At 41.0% G+C, this 16,519-nt stretch overlaps 1 protein-coding gene across 1 annotated transcript in view; it reads right to left on the bottom strand.

The window, feature by feature from the left end:
* Window positions 1-16,519, bottom strand: part of LOC128692419 (ninjurin-2) — a 28,259-nt gene extending 11,740 nt beyond the window's left edge. Inside the window, exon 1 of the mRNA XM_053781594.2 lies at window positions 16,236-16,519. Within this exon, the coding sequence (XP_053637569.1) occupies window positions 16,236-16,257 (22 nt within the window). The 5' untranslated portion in view covers window positions 16,258-16,519. The remainder of the gene's footprint in view (window positions 1-16,235) is intronic.

Consider the following 16,519-nt stretch of genomic DNA (forward strand, 5'->3'; position numbering starts at 1 on the left):
TACTGAACAGTCTGACGTGTGCAGGCAGCTAGAACGCTAGTGCATGTGAACTGTCAACAATATTCCAAAGACGGTGTTTAACGTAACTAGAACGATGAACAGAAGTTGGGACGTCCCCGTGAATCATCGGGGAATCGATGCATCTTCAATCAAGCCATCCGATATCGGCCAAGGACTTGAACTTCTTGTTGGATTGCATGGTCCTGTGGGTTAGAGCGTCATGTCTTTTCGCTCACCATGAGGCGGGCCAAGGCAGCATGGATTCGAGTCCTTGGCTAGTCGCAGTGTTATTATTGATCAACACCACTGGTTCGTGGTTACCTTATATATATATATATATATAAATAAATATAGGGAGGTACCACCTCTAGAACTGTCATGGGGACCCTCATCCTCAGAGAAAAGAATAAACTTGCTTCAGGGAAAACTCAAGGTTTTCCCTGAAGCTGTTTGAGAATTTTCTCCTACCACCCCCTACATTTCAAGTATGTTTTATTTAAAGACAAAATACATTGGCCAAACATTCACAAAAATACAACAGAAAGTAAAACAACATAGGTAACTCAGAGCTACATCTCGAATACTTCGTCCAGCTCCCCTGCGGTGGGCCGCGTGCCCAGAATGCTGCAGGCATTTCCTCTTTGGATCGCAACACTGAGTCTCTGAAAAAGGAAGCTGGTCGCCCTGTGGTCCTTGGTTTCTATGATGAGCTTTTCACCCAGCTCTTTGAGAAACTTTAGAGCACACTTGCCCCATGCTCCAAGGGTCTCCGACCCTATTGGAATGAAGTTATAGCAAGGGGGGAAGGTCTTCATATTTTCTGATCTTCTTTGTCTCCCTGTGGCATATATATATATATATATATATATATATATATATATATATATATATATATATATATATATATATATATATATATATATAATGGCCTGCCGAATAGGCAGAACTTGCGATCTTGGCTTAAATAGCAACGCTCATCTTGCCATATAGGACAAGCGAAAATTTGTTTATGCAATAATTTCGCCAAAATCATTCTGAACCTAACGACAAAAATATATTTCACTGTGTTTTAGTATTAAATTATTGTAAACAAATCTAAAATATATTTAGTTGGGTTAGGCTAAAATAAATTGCTCTTGCTATAATAAGGTTAGGTAAGTTTTCTAAGATTCTTTTGGTGCAAAATTAAATATTTTTACATTAACATTAATGAAAAAAATATATCTTTAAACGTATAAGAGAAAATTTTAGAAAGGACTTAATTTTAAGTGAGTTCTTGCTAATTGACCAGTTTTACATATTCGGCACGACATTATATATATATATATATATATATATATATATATATATAATGTCGTGCCGAATATGTAAAACTGGTCAATTAGCAAGAACTCACTTAAAATTAAGTCCTTTCTAAAATTTTCTCTTATACGTTTAAAGATATATTTTTTTCATTAATGTTGATGTAAAAATTTATAATTTTGCACCAAAAGGAACTTAGAAAACTTACCTAACCTTATTATAACAAGAACAATTTATTTTAGCCTAATCCAACTAAATATATTTTAGATTTGTTTACAATAATTTAATACTAAACAAACACAGTAAAATATATTTTTTTCGTTAGGTTCAGAATGATTTCGGCGAAATTATCGCATACACAAATTTTCACTTGTCCTATATGGCAAGATGAGCGTTGCTATTTAAGCCAAGATTGCAAGTTCTGCCTATTCGGCACGACATATATATATATATATATATATATATATATATATATATATATATATAAACACTGATCTCTGGCTGAAGGAGACTCGAACCTACGAACCTTGGCACAAGGTACGCAGTGCTTTACCAATCTACCCACACTGGACAATACCTTGGCGTGCAACTTGCGTTACACGTTGATCCAAGGCAGCCAGCTTTCAGGGAGAAGGCTTACAGCTTTTCATCTCATCCCCTTGGATCAACGTGTAACGCAAGTTGCACGCCAAGGTATTGTCCAGTGTGGGTAGATTGGTAAAGCACTGCATACCTTGTGCCAAGGTTCGTAGGTTCGAGTCTCCTTCAGCCAGAGATCAGTGTTTGTGTATATTTCGCCTGCTCTTGCGAATTCCTTGCATTGTTAAAATCTCTAGTAAGGCTGATGCATGCAGGGGATGAGATGAAAAGCTGTAAGCCTTCTCCCTGAAAGCTGGCTGCCTTGGATCAACGTGTAACGCAAGTTGCACGCCAAGGTATTGTCCAGTGTGGGTAGATTGGTAAAGCACTGCGTACCTTGTGCCAAGGTTCGTAGGTTCGAGTCTCCTTCAGCCAGAGATCAGTGTTTGTGTATATTTCGCCTGCTCTTGCGAATTCCTTGCATATATATATATATATATATATATATATATATTAATATAATATATATATATATATATATATATATATATATATATATATATATATATATATATATATATATATATATATATAATATCCTGCCGAATAGGCAGAACTTGCGATCTTAGCTTAAATAACAACGCACATCTTGACATATAGGACAAGCGAAAATTTGTGTATGTAATAATTTCTCCAAAAACATTCTTAACGTAACGAAAAAAATATATTTCATTGTGTTTGTTTAGTATTAAATTACTGTAAAAGTATTTAAAATATATTTAGTAGGATTAGGCTAAAATAAATTGCGCTTGTTATAATAAGGTTAGGTAAGTTTTCTAAGATTCTTTTAGTGCAAAATTAAGATTTTTGACATTAACATTAATGACAAAAAATATATCTTTAAACGTATAAGAGAAATTTTTAGAAAGGACTTAATTTTAAATGAGTTCTTGCTAATTGACCAGTTTTACATATTCGGCACGATATATATATATATATATATATATATATATATATATATATATATATATATATATATATATATATATATATAATATATATAAACACGTCCAACTGAGGTCCTCTTCAGCAGAATGCAAATTTATTGTTAAAAAAAAAAAGGAATGCATTTTTTGTGTAGAAAAGGAAGGGGAGGTGGGGAAAAGAAAGTTTAGCAACTGGAGAAGGTCTGGGGTTTAACGCACTACACTCAAGTGGGGTCAAGAGGCCAGCAAACCACGTAATTGCTCTGAGGAATTGTGGTTCTTAGTGCAACCTATATTAGTTTTATTATGTCAGTTTCCTGACGTCGTGCCCAACGTCAGTATCTTAACGTTTCCAGCATATTTTAAAAAGCATTTTTTCCATTAAGTTTTGTTTAGGAAATGAATGGTATAAAATACCGACACAATGGAAATGTAAACATATATGTAGTTTAATGTGATCCTTTATTGACAACGTTTCGCCCACACAGGGGGCTTTTTCAAGTCACCAACCGATCTGTGTGTGGCTTGGAAAAGCCCCCGGGGTGGGCGAAACGTTGTCAATAAAGGATCACATTAAACTGCATATGTGTTTATATTTCCAAGTTTTGTTTAGGTTATGCAATATTATATTAGGTTAATAAGTTAGTCTAGGTTAGTGTAATCTGAATAAAAATATACTTTTTTGTAATTTACAACAAATAAACCATATAAAGAAGCCAGTGATACACCTGGAAATGTTATTATCATATTTATGGTGTGAGAATGAACCACTTGCTGAGGTAGAGATGAGAAGTAACAGCTAGAGTGTTCAGAAGATTCCAAACACAGTAAGAATCATAAGAACTCCTCTCTTTCCTGATTGAGCTAATGAAGATTCAATGTTGATATTCAGGGATAAATATGATATGATGGAGTGACTTATTTTGTCACTCATGTTCAGTGTCATAAACTTTCAAATGAAATGTTGGAAAAAAGAATCAGACTTTAGTCATAATTATTTATTATATTTAAAAAACATTTAGCCATCTTCACATAAAGACAAAATTCTCCTTACTACATTAAGCAGAACTACGTCAGGATCTCTTCATGGAAACGATGCCAGCTTCACCCGAAGATTGTTGATAAAAAATACGTTTCCTTAAGCCATATTATGATTATTCATCAGGGATGCAACAAATCAATGAAGACATGTGGATGAAGTCACACCTGTTGTGGGATAGTGACTACACGGCAGTGCTGCTCCCTGGTTGATTCACCCTCCTGCACACACTGTCTACCTCTCACCCTCCTTCACATCCTGCTGCCCTTCACACACAGCCTCTCCCTCTCCCTCCTCCTCTTCCCCCACCTTCCTTCACACACAGTCTAGCGCTCACCTTTCCTTTTCACTGCTTCCTCTACTCACTGCCTTGCTTTCGTCTTCTCCCATTCTTTGCTGTCTCCACACTGCCTTGTCTTCACCCTCCCCCTTTCCTTGCTGTCTCCACACTGCCTTGTCTTCACCCTCCCCCTTTCCTTGTTGCCTCCACACACTGTACTCTGCCTTGCTCTCAGCCCCCACCTCCCATTTCCTTGCTGCCTCCACACACATTCGCCCTTATCATCCCATTCTCCCCTACTTCTACACACTACCACCTTGATTTCATGCTCTTCCTTCCCCTTCTTCCTGCACACACTGTCTCGTCCTCATGCTGATTGTATCGGATTATAAATTACTACAGCGTTTCCTTAATGTCAAATAAAATCGAATTTCTAAAATACAAGCAGGACTCACATGCTTCATCTGAGCTGAAATTAGATTTGGCAGCGTCACTGATGACAGCTGAAAAATGTCAAGTGTGCATTTACAGCTTCAGGTGTTTCTCACTAACAAATTAAAATAAATTTGAGGCTCCACTACAGTGTGCCAGAAACCAAGTCTTTCACAACACACTGTAGCGTAATTAGCGAGTAAGATCGTTTGTCAAACATTGCATACTGCCAGTGAGACCTGCAAAATGTCTAACATTGCAACATCTCCTTTGTAAGGGAACTCTGAGGCGCCATCGGATACTGTATCAAACTTTGGACATAAACTCTTTCCAGCTGACTCCTGCAGTACTTCAGATTTAGGTGTCCCGTGGCTCGGTTGGTAGGGCACTCAGCTCATATACTGAGTGTCAGTGGTTTGATCCCTGTCATGGGTGGAAACATTGGGCATGTTTTTTTACACTTACTGCCCGTGGTCATCTAGCAGTAAGTAGGTACCTGGGTGTTAATCGACTGTTGTCACATTCTATGAAAATAGTAGTATATCTTAGCACTAGGCTTTGAAATAAGCTGAGGTAGCATAACAGCTCTTAGATTGTGAAATTGTTCTACGTGTATATAAGGTCATGTGGTTCTTTACTATCGAGATCGGACACTGCAAGAATAGTGAATTTCTGCAAAAATATAATTACTTTTTTATAAGCATTGCATGATGTAATATGTATGTCTTGACACGAACCATGACATCCGGTTTTATTAATTAAAATAACACGTTGTTTATCAGGATATTAGCAAAACCTATATTCATTGTTTCACGGTGAATATATGCTCAGAGTTTACTTTATATGTGCATTAAGGGTTAAAGTGACCTTGATTTGTACTGACCTTCGAAAAACCAACAGGATTTACACCTTATAAATAATCAGTTAAAACATTTGACTGAGCTAAACCCAAGACACAGTGGCACACACATTACTGTAATTGGTTGGTTGGTTCATTGTGCTTAAAGCCTATCGCCCACTCGTAGGATTATGTCTTGCCCTCCGCGGGGGTGCACTTTTTAAGACGTCCGTTTCAACCCACCATCTAGTCTACTACCCAACCCCAACCAAATCACACCTCCTCCACATAGCCATGCTCTAGCACGGGTCAGGCAATAATGAACCTTTTGTAAGTTGAAAAATGGTATTGTGACACCGACAAGATGTGAAAAAAGACACTTATGTACAGATCTGTACATAAGTGGGTTTTTTTTTTTTTAAACTTGCGTGTATTCATCACCAGTCAAGAATACAGTACTTTAATCCATAGAGTAAAAAAACACTCTTAACGCTGGGGCGCGCGCGCGCACGCACGCACACACACACACACACACACACACACACACACACACACACACACACACACACACACACACACACACACACACACACACACACACACGTAGACTCAGAACACAAGAAGTGTCCCTGTTTGCAGATGATGTGAAGTTAATGAGAATTAAATCATATGAGGATTAGGCAGGGCTATATAGAGACCTGGACAGGCAGGAAGCTTGGTCCAGCAACTGGCTCCTCGAATTTAACCCCGCCAAATGCAAAGTCATGAAGATCGGGGAAGGACAAAGAAGACCGCAGGCAGAGTATAGACTAGGCAACCAAAGACTGCAAACCTCACTCAAGGAAAGGGATCTTGGGGTGAGTATAATACCGAGCACATCTCCTGAGGTGCACATCAACCAGATAACTGTAATAAAGTTGGTAGAATTACCGACAATATGTAAAGTAAAAGGACACAAGTGCAACTAATGTGACATTTTATTGTGGCAACGTTTCGCTCTCCAGGAGCTTTATCAAGCCATTACAAACAATACATGGACACAGAGGGTATATATAGGCTCAGAGTGAGGTGCGATACTAGTGGTAGTGGTAGTAGTAGTAGTGATAAAAGTTGTATTAGTAGTAGTAATACAATATGGTAGAACAATTAATTCGTACATGAGTAAAAGGATATAAAAGCTATTACTTGGGTAACATAAAAATAGGTTGGACAAATATAGACTGGATAGAGGCAGTTTGTTTCAGTGTTCACTCTCTCTAATGTGCTTTGTGTAGTATAACAGGAGAGACTATGTGATGGCAGGGTTTACTGTTTTCAGGAGGATTCTTGCTAAGACTTCAGAGATGGTGAAGCTGCCGTTGTTTTGTTTAATTGTATTCGAAACAGCGATCAGTGCTGATTCTAGGCACTTGCGTCTGCGGAAATTAGTTTCTTTGATCACTAATTGGGCGTCCCTGAATTTCATGAGATGACTGGTGGAATTTCGGTGTTGTACACAGGCGTTGTTCAGGTTGTCTTTGATGAAACGACAACCTGAACAACGCCTGTGTACAACACCGAAATTCCACCAGTCATCTCATGAAATTCAGGGACGCCCAACTAGTGATCAAAGAAACTAATTTCCGCAGACGCAAGTGCCTAGAATCAGCACTGATCGCTGTTTCGAATACAATTAAACAAAACAACGGCAGCTTCACCATCTCTGAAGTCTTAGCAAGAATCCTCCTGAAAACAGTAAACCCTGCCATCACATAGTCTCTCCTGTTATACTACACAAAGCACATTACAGAGAGTGAACACTGAAACAGGCTAACTCTATCCAGTCTATATTTGTCCAACCTATTTTTATGTTACCCAAGTAATAGCTTTTATATCCTTTTACTCATGTACGAATTAATTGTTCTACCATATTGTATTACTACTACTACTACTACAACTTTTATCACTACTACTACTACCACTAGCATCGCACCTCACTCTGAGCCTATATATACCCTCTGTGTCCATGTATTGTTTGTAATGGCTTGATAAAGCTCCTGGAGAGCGAAACGTTGCCACAATAAAATGTCACATTAGTTGCACTTGTGTCCTTTTACTTTACAACCAGATAACTGTTGCAGCATATGGGCTCCTGGCAAGCCTAGGAATAGCGTTCCGATACCTCAATAAGGAATCGTTCAAGATTCTGTACACCGTGTACGTCAGGCCCATACTTGAGTATGCAGCACCAGTATGGAACCCACACCTGGTCAAGCTCTCCGAAAATCTAGAGAAAGTGCAAAGGTTTGCAACAAGGCTAGTTCCAGAGCAAAGAGGAATGTGACACAGCAAAAAGGGGTCACAACGGAAAGCTGAAAACTTAGATAAGTCACTGGGATCTTAGGAAGTACCTCTTCAGTCAAAGAGTTGTCAAGAAGTGGAACACTGAAGAGTGATACAGTCGAGGCAGGATTCATACATAGTTTTAAGAAGAGGTATGATGAAGCTCATGGAACAGGGAGAGAATGGGCCTAGTAGCGACCAGTGAAGAGGCGGGACCAGGAGCTGTGAATCGACTCCTGCAACCACAATTAGGTGAACACACACACACACACACACACACACACACACACACACACACACACACACACAGTGATGTATAACCCACCACAGAACTGCAGGAGGCCAAGAGAGGAGTACGAAGAAAACAACAGGGTGATGGTGGACACACTGGCTGAGATGGCAAGAAGAGCTCACTCGAGCAGAGCAAAGTTACTGGTAATGGGCGATTTCAACCACAGGGAGATCGACTGGGAAAACCTGGAGCCACATGGGGGTCCCGAAACATGGAGAGCCAAGATGATGGATGTGGTACTTGAAAACCTCATGCATCAACATGTCAGGGACACAACAAGAGAGAGAGGGGAGGATGAGCCAGCAAGACTGGATCTTGTGTTCACCCTGAGCAGTTCAGACATCGAGGACATCACTTACGAGAGGCCCCTTGGAGCTAGCGATCATGTGGTTCTGAGTTTTGACTATATAGTAGAGTTACAAGTGGAGAAGGTAACAGGAACTGAAGGGGACAGGCCAAACTATAAAAGGGGGGACTACACAGGTATGAGAAACTTCCTGCAGGAGGTTCAGTGGGACAGAGAAATGGTAGGAAAATCAGTAAACGAGATGATGGAATATGTGGCAACAAAGTGCAAGGAGGCAGAGGAAAGTTTTGTTCCCAAGGGAAACAAAAATAATAGGAAGACCAAAACGAGTCCTTGGTTTACCCGAAGGTGTAGGGAGGCAAAAACTAAGTGCAACAGAGAATGGAAAAGGTACAGGAGGCATAGGACCCAGGAAAACAAGGAGATTAGTAGAAGAGCCAGAAACGAGTATGCGCAGATAAGGAGGGAGGCCCAGCGACAGTATGAAAACGACATAGCATCGAAAGTCAAATCTGACCCGAAACTGCTGTATAGCCACATTAGGAGGAAGACAACAGTCAAGGACCAGGTGATAAGGCTGAGGAAAGAAGGTGAACTCACAAGAAACGATCAAGAGGTATGTGAGGAGCTCAACACGAGATTTAAGGAAGTATTTACAGTAGAGACAGGAAGGACTCTGGGGGGACAGACCAGATGGGGACACCAACAAGGAATACACCAACAAGTGTTGGACGACATACATACAGATGAGGAGGAGGTGAAGAAACTGCTAAGGGACATCGATACCTCAAAGGCAATGGGACCGGACAACATCTCTCCATGGGTCCTTAGAGAGGGAGCAGATATGTTGTGCGTACCACTTACCACAATCTTCAACACATCCCTGGAAACTGGGCAACTACCTGAGGTATGGAAGACGGCAAATGTAGTTCCCATTTTCAAAAAAGGAGACAGAAAAGAGGCACTAAACTATAGACCTGTGTCATTGACGTGTATAGTATGCAAAATTATGGAGAAGATTATCAGGAGGAGAGTGGTGGAGCACCTGGAACGGAACAGGAGTATAAATGCCAACCAGCACGGATTCACGGAAGGCAAATCCTGTGTCACAAACCTTCTGGAGTTTTATGATAAAATAACAGAAGTAAGACAAGAGAGAGAGGGGTGGGTTGATTGCATCTTCTTGGACTGCAAGAAGGCCTTTGACACAGTTCCTCACAAGAGATTAGTGCAGAAGCTAGAGCATCAGGCGCATATAACAGGAAGGGCACTGCAATGGATCAGAGAATACCTGACAGGGAGGCAACAACGAGTCATGGTACGTAATGATGTATCACAGTGGGCACCTGTGACGAGCGGGGTCCCACAGGGGTCGGTCCTAGGACCAGTGCTATTTTTGGTATATGTGAACGACATGACGGAAGGGTTAGACTCAGAAGTGTCCCTGTTTGCAGATGATGTGAAGTTAATGAGGAGAATTAAATCTGATGAGGACCAGGCAGGACTTCAAAGAGACCTGGACAGACTGGACACCTGGTCCAGCAAATGGCTTCTCGAATTTAATCCTGCCAAATGCAAAGTCATGAAGATAGGGGAAGGGCACAGAAGACCACAGACAGAGTATAGGCTAGGTGGCCAAAGACTGCAAACCTCACTCAAGGAGAAAGATCTTGGGGTGAGTATAACACCGAGCATGTCTCCGGAAGCACACATCAATCAGATAACTGCTGCAGCATATGGGCGCCTGGCAAACCTGAGAACAGCATTCCGACACCTTAGTAAGGAATCATTCAAGACACTGTACACCGTGTATGTCAGGCCCATACTGGAGTATGCAGCACCTGTTTGGAACCCGCACTTGATAAAGCACATCAAGAAACTAGAGAAAGTACAAAGGTTTGCAACAAGGTTAGTTCCAGAGCTAAGGGGAATGTCCTATGAAGAAAGATTAAGGGAAATCGGCCTGACGACACTGGAGGACAGGAGGGTCAGGGGAGACATGATAACGACATATAAAATACTGCGTGGAATAGACAAGGTGGACAAGGACAGGATGTTCCAGGGAGGGGACACAAACAAGAGGCCACAATTGGAAGTTGAAGACACAAATGAGTCAGAGAGATAGTAGGAAGTATTTCTTCAGTCATAGAGTTGTAAGGCAGTGGAATAGCCTAGAAAATGACGTAGTGGAGGCAGGAACCATACACAGTTTTAAGACGAGGTTTGATAAAGCTCATGGAGCGGGGAGAGAGAGGGTCTAGTAGCAACCGGTGAAGAGGCGGGGCCAGGAGCTAGGACTCGACCCCTGCAACCACAAATAGGTGAGTACAAATAGGTGAGTACACACACACACACACACACAAATGGAAATGAGGATCAGGCAGGATTACAAAAAGACCTGGATAGGCTGGACACTGGCTTCTCGAATTTAACCCCGCCAAATGCAAAATCAGGAAGATCGGGGAAGGGCAGACAGAGTATAGGCTAGGTGGCCAAAGACTGCAAACCTCGCTCAAGGAGAAAGATCTTGAGGTAAGTATAACACCGAGCACCTCTCCGGAAGCACACATCAACCAGATAACTGCTGCAGCATATGGGCCCCGGGCAAACCTGAGAATATCGTTCCGATACCTTAATAAGGAATCGTTCAAGATTCTGTACACCGTGTACGTCAGGCCCATACTGAAGTATGCAGCACCAGTTTGGAACCCGAACCTGATAAAGCACATCAAGAAATTAGAGAAAGTGCAAAGGTTTGCAACAAGGCTAGTTCCAGAGCTAAGAGGAATGTCCTACGAAGAAAGGTTAAGGGAAATCGGCCTGTCGACACTGCACTGGAGGACAGGAGGGTTAGGGGAGACATGATAACGACATACAAAATACTAAGTGGAATAGATAAGGTGGACAGAGACAGGATGTTCCAGCGATGGGACACAGAAACAAGGGGTTGAAGTTGAAGACTCAGGTGAGTCAAAGGGATGTTAGGAAGTATTTCTTCAGTCATAGAGTTGTCAGGAAGTGGAATAGTCTAGCAAGTGATGTAGTGGAGGCAGGAACCATACACAGCTTTAAGACGAGGTATGATAAAGCTCATGGAGCAGGGAGAGAGAGGACCTAGTAGCGACCAGTGAAGAGGGAGGGCCAGAAGCTGAATCTCGACCCCTGAAATCACAATTAGGTGACCACAATTAGGTAAGTACACACACACACACACACACACACACACACACACACACACACACACACACACACACACACACACAACCCCCCCCCACACACACACACACACAACCCCCCCCCCACACACACACACCTCTGTGAATATTTTTCTCCGTGATGGAATAACAACATGGCCGACAAGCAACATTGTTTAAATGAGATAGTTATTTTGGGAATATCCACAGATAGCGTTCTAGATGCTTGTGTTGAGCCTTGGGTTGTTTACAGTGTGTGTAAACAATCTACAGGAGAGAATTCCGACCAGGTCAGTTCGTTGATTATACAAAAATAAATATCCGCGATGAAGTTAACTGATTTCCTGACCTTATACAAAGAAAACTAGAGACCCCTTGGTAACTCATCTTTATAGCTCCTGGGACCCCATTTACATTATGATCTCTGTTTTGAAGAATAAACATATATATGCTGGAAAAGTCAGAGAAGTATCACAGATTGAAATGCCTATATTGAGAATCTTTCCTAAGAAGAGATATTATGAATGCTAATCTTATGCTTTCTTTGAAAGGCGTACACGAGGGAGAATACAACAAAAAATGTAGAAAGCAAATGTATACACCAAAAGTGAAATAATAACACTGAAGGAAAATCTGGCCAACAAGAACTCTGATAAATTAAAAAGAAGCAAATTTTTATTTAAATATAAAAAATACTGTTTTTTTTTTACTAAGGATGTTGATGAATGGAATAACTTACAAGTAGAATCATCGAAGAGCATTCGTTGGGTATATTTAAAAAATTGGTTAAACAAATATATCTCAATGGGTATGGTTAGGCGTGAGGACAAAAACGGCTGGCATGTTAAGCACTGTGCTCCTCTTACGTTCTTGTGAGAGTAACACGTACGTGGTACTGACCGAATGTGCATACCTACTTAGCGTGGGATAGCAGAACTGCAACGTTCCTCTGTTCATGTATTCTCATTTCTTCTCTAATACATGGAAGAGGAGTACCGTGGCTCGCTTGTTGCATCGTTAAGAATATACATTCCCCTAATGGATGAAAAAGAAATACTCAGACTCAGAGTGCAGAGTATATTTTTGTACTTCAGCTTGACACTAAACGTTTAGGTTTACGCCTTCCTTGAACATGTTTTTCAGTCGGACAAGCTATTCCCAGAAAGTTCGTGTAATCTCGAAGGCATGATGAAATATGTTATACGAACAATATTCATGGTATTTTATCCAGTCAAAGTTTCTTTGTGCTGGTGACGGGTTCTTGATAACACCTTTCTTGGATCAAACCTGAAGCTTCATGAACCCTACGTTTTTAGCGCTCCATAAAATATAAACAAATCAGCTATGTATAAAAAAGTTAACTCTACAACTCACTTGATTTATGTTCCATTTCATGATTCCACATTAATTGCATATATAATATAGTATGAAATTACATTAAATTTTTTAACATTTCACGTTTAAGGAGAGAGAGAGAGAGAGAGAGAGAGAGACAGACAGACAGACAGACAGGCAGACAGACAGAGACAGAGAGAAAATTACAAAACATTATACTTCTAACAAATATATACAACAATATACAAACAATGTACTTTCATTGTTGCAAAAGCCTGTCGACCATTTAAAACACTATCATATTCCTGAGAATACTTGTATCAGCTTCGCGAAAATCAGCCTGAACATTATGAAAGAAATTCTCCTTCACTTGTACTAAGCAATGCCAGCTAAGTGTAGAGAGGGAGAGAGAGAGACGGAGGGAGGTTACCTGGTTACCTGGAGGTTATTCCGGGGATCAACGCCCCCGCGGCCCGGTCCATGACCAGGCCTCCCGATGGATCGGGGCCTGATCAACTAGGCTGTTACTGCTGGCCGCACGCAGTCCAACGTACGAGCCACAGCCCGGCTGATCCGGCACTAACTTTAGGTATCTGTCCAGCTCTCTCTTGAAGGCAGCCAGGGGTTTATTGGCAATTCCCCTAATGCTTGATGGGAGGCTGTTGAACAGTTTTGGGCCCCGGACACTTATGGTGTATTCTCTTAGTGTACCAATGGCGCCCCTACTTTTTATTGGCGGCATTTTGCATCGCCTGCCCAGTCTTTTACTTTCGTAGGGAGTGATTTCTGTGTGCAGATTTGGGACCATTCCTTCCAAGATTTTCCAAGTGTAGATTATGATATATCTCTCCCTCCTGCGTTCCAACGAGTACAAGTCAAGTGCTTCCAAGCGTTCCCAGTAGTTAAGGTGCTTGACAGAACTTATACGTGCAGTAAAGGATCTCTGTACACTCTCTAGATCTGCGATTTCACCTGCTTTGTATGGAGATGTTAATGTACAGCAGTATTCCAGCCTAGAGAGAACAAGTGATTTGAAAAGGATCATCATGGGCTTGGCATCTCTCGTTTTGAAAGTTCTCATTATCCATCCTATCATTTTCTTTGCACGTGCGATCGTGGCACTGTTGTGATCCTTGAAAGTGAGATCCTCAGACATTACTACCCCCAGACTCCCAGACTCCTAAGACACTTCAGTATTTTAATCCTATCTGTCTGAGACACGCAATGTCAGGTTTACTTACTGAGCAAACACAGCTGGCAGTCACTAGACAGCATGATGTCACGATTGGAAGTTGAGTGAGAACCATTTGAGCTTTGAGATTGATGTTACTAGCTATGTTCGTATGAAAGTGAAGTATATCTACTATAATAGAGTTGATGTGAGGATGTAAGACGTCACTAGTGAAGCTGTGTAAAAATGGAGGATGTCACTACTTAGGCAACTGTGCGAGACTAAAGGATGTCACTACCTATGTTGGTATGAAAATGAAGGATGTCCCTACTAGAGCTGGTGTGATGGAAGAAGTCACTGCTAGAGCTGTGTGAGAATGAAGGATGTCATTGCTGAAGAGGAACATGAATGACAGATGTCACTACTAGAGCTAGTGTGAGAATGCAGGATCCCAGTACTGTGTATAAATTACGTATTTCACTATTAAACCTGGAGAATAAATGATGTCGGTACTAAAAGTGAGCGAGAAAGAAGGTTGTCACAAATGAGACTGTGAGAGAATTAAGTAAATTTATCATGCAGAGAAGTATGTATACAGGTTGTGAATTTTCACTCTGCAGCTCAATGTATATAATTATCTTAAAAGGATCGTGCAGTGAAGGCAGTCAAGAAAAGCACTCAAGCGCCTTCCATACTTGCTTGAGAAGTTTAGGGTTATGCTGTCTTGTGTTAATAAGGTATATTTTTTTGTGTTAATAATATAACGCTTGTGTGTTGTGGTTCTTGCTGGGTTCTGTCGATCACAGTGTCATTTTCGGTGAATCAAGTGGATTTGTTTTGTTTTCTTTTTTTGCAGAACATCCATGGAAATATAAACACATAAGTAGTACAATGTGATCCTTTACTGACGTTTCGCCCACGCAGTGGGTTTTATCAAGTCATAAACAGATCTGTTTGTGATTGATAAAGTCCACTGTGTGGGTGAAACGTCAATAAAGGATCACATTGTACTGCTTATGTGTTTATATTTCCAGTGTCGGTATTTTATGCCATTTATTTCCAGAACATCCATATTGAATTGAATTACGAGCACTAATGAAGTGCATGATTGTTAATATTAAGGAGAGAAAACTGGTACATTGAACGTTCAGGATGGTATGCATTCTTATCAGTTTCGATCCTGTGAATGGAAATTTAGCTCCAATTCTTTGTTTTAAAATTCCTTCAATAGCATCAAGACACGCGCCTCGGAGTGACACTACACTGGTATTCCGCATGGTCAAGAGGCGCTCTTAACTCCGGAAATGTTTATGTAACCAGGAAAAAAAAAAAACTTAATGCCATAAGGTATCCCTCATACTGGGGGTTATTCAAGTTATCACTCTTAACAGGGAATGCTCAAACTATTCCTCGTACAAGGGGCTATCCACGTTATCACTTTTACCTGGGGATACTCAAGTTATCACTCGTACCTTAGAGACCAATGTCATTCTTCTCACCGGGAATCCCGTTACCTATCGTGGTGGCAAACACTCAAGTTTTCCCTTGTACCGGGGGATACCCGAATTATCACTTATATTTGAGATTGCCCAAGTCATATTTCGTACCGAGGAGGATACTCGAGTTACCTCTTGTACTTGTAAATGAATGGTTCAGAGAACCGACATGTTGATAAATTAGACACATGTGCAACTCTTGGGTATCTTTATTGAGGAAACGTTTTGGCACATAGTGGCTTCATCAGTCCATACAAAGGAGAATCTTGAAGAACAGGACGAGAATGAGGTAATCAGTCCCTCAACCTTGAGTCGATGTGGTCAGTCCATCAATCTTGAATAGAATACGGCATACGTGCGGAGAAGGAGCTTATAAACCGTTGGCAGGAGAGGTGCAGCAGTCAAAGGTGGTGTCACATTTGTTCAGTGTGGAAGTAGGTCGTGCCCAAGAATTAGGCAAGCGAAGAATTCTTCTCTTGCTTAATTCTTGTACCTCTTGTACTGAATTTACTTCGGTTATTCCTTGTACTGCGAGTATTCTCAGTACCGAGATACGCCAGGCGATGTGTTTATAGGGATATCTAAGTTACCCCTCGTGCGAGAATACCCAGAACACCCCACATACCAAGGATATCCAATACTAAAGGTCAGAAATCACTCACCAGTAAGGTTACGGTCATGCATGTTGATACTTCTCGAGCTTCCAGTAACAGTAAATATCACGAGCTGTCTCTCACTGTTGCCCTTAACGCTGAATGATCACTCACGTCAGTAAACTTCCTTCACTTTCCACTTAAGATAAGATGCTAACTATAATTCCAATGTGATCTCGTTTCAAAAAAATAGGGATAAACAAAATAATCTACACTCCCATTGTTTCTTGTAAGAGTGAGGCAGCGTTAATCCTTTCCCTCCTGGTGCTGAGTGCTGACTGGCTTGGCATGGT

Source organism: Cherax quadricarinatus, chromosome 53 (genome assembly GCF_038502225.1).
Source record: "Cherax quadricarinatus isolate ZL_2023a chromosome 53, ASM3850222v1, whole genome shotgun sequence".
Taxonomy (NCBI): Eukaryota; Metazoa; Arthropoda; class Malacostraca; order Decapoda; family Parastacidae; genus Cherax; species Cherax quadricarinatus.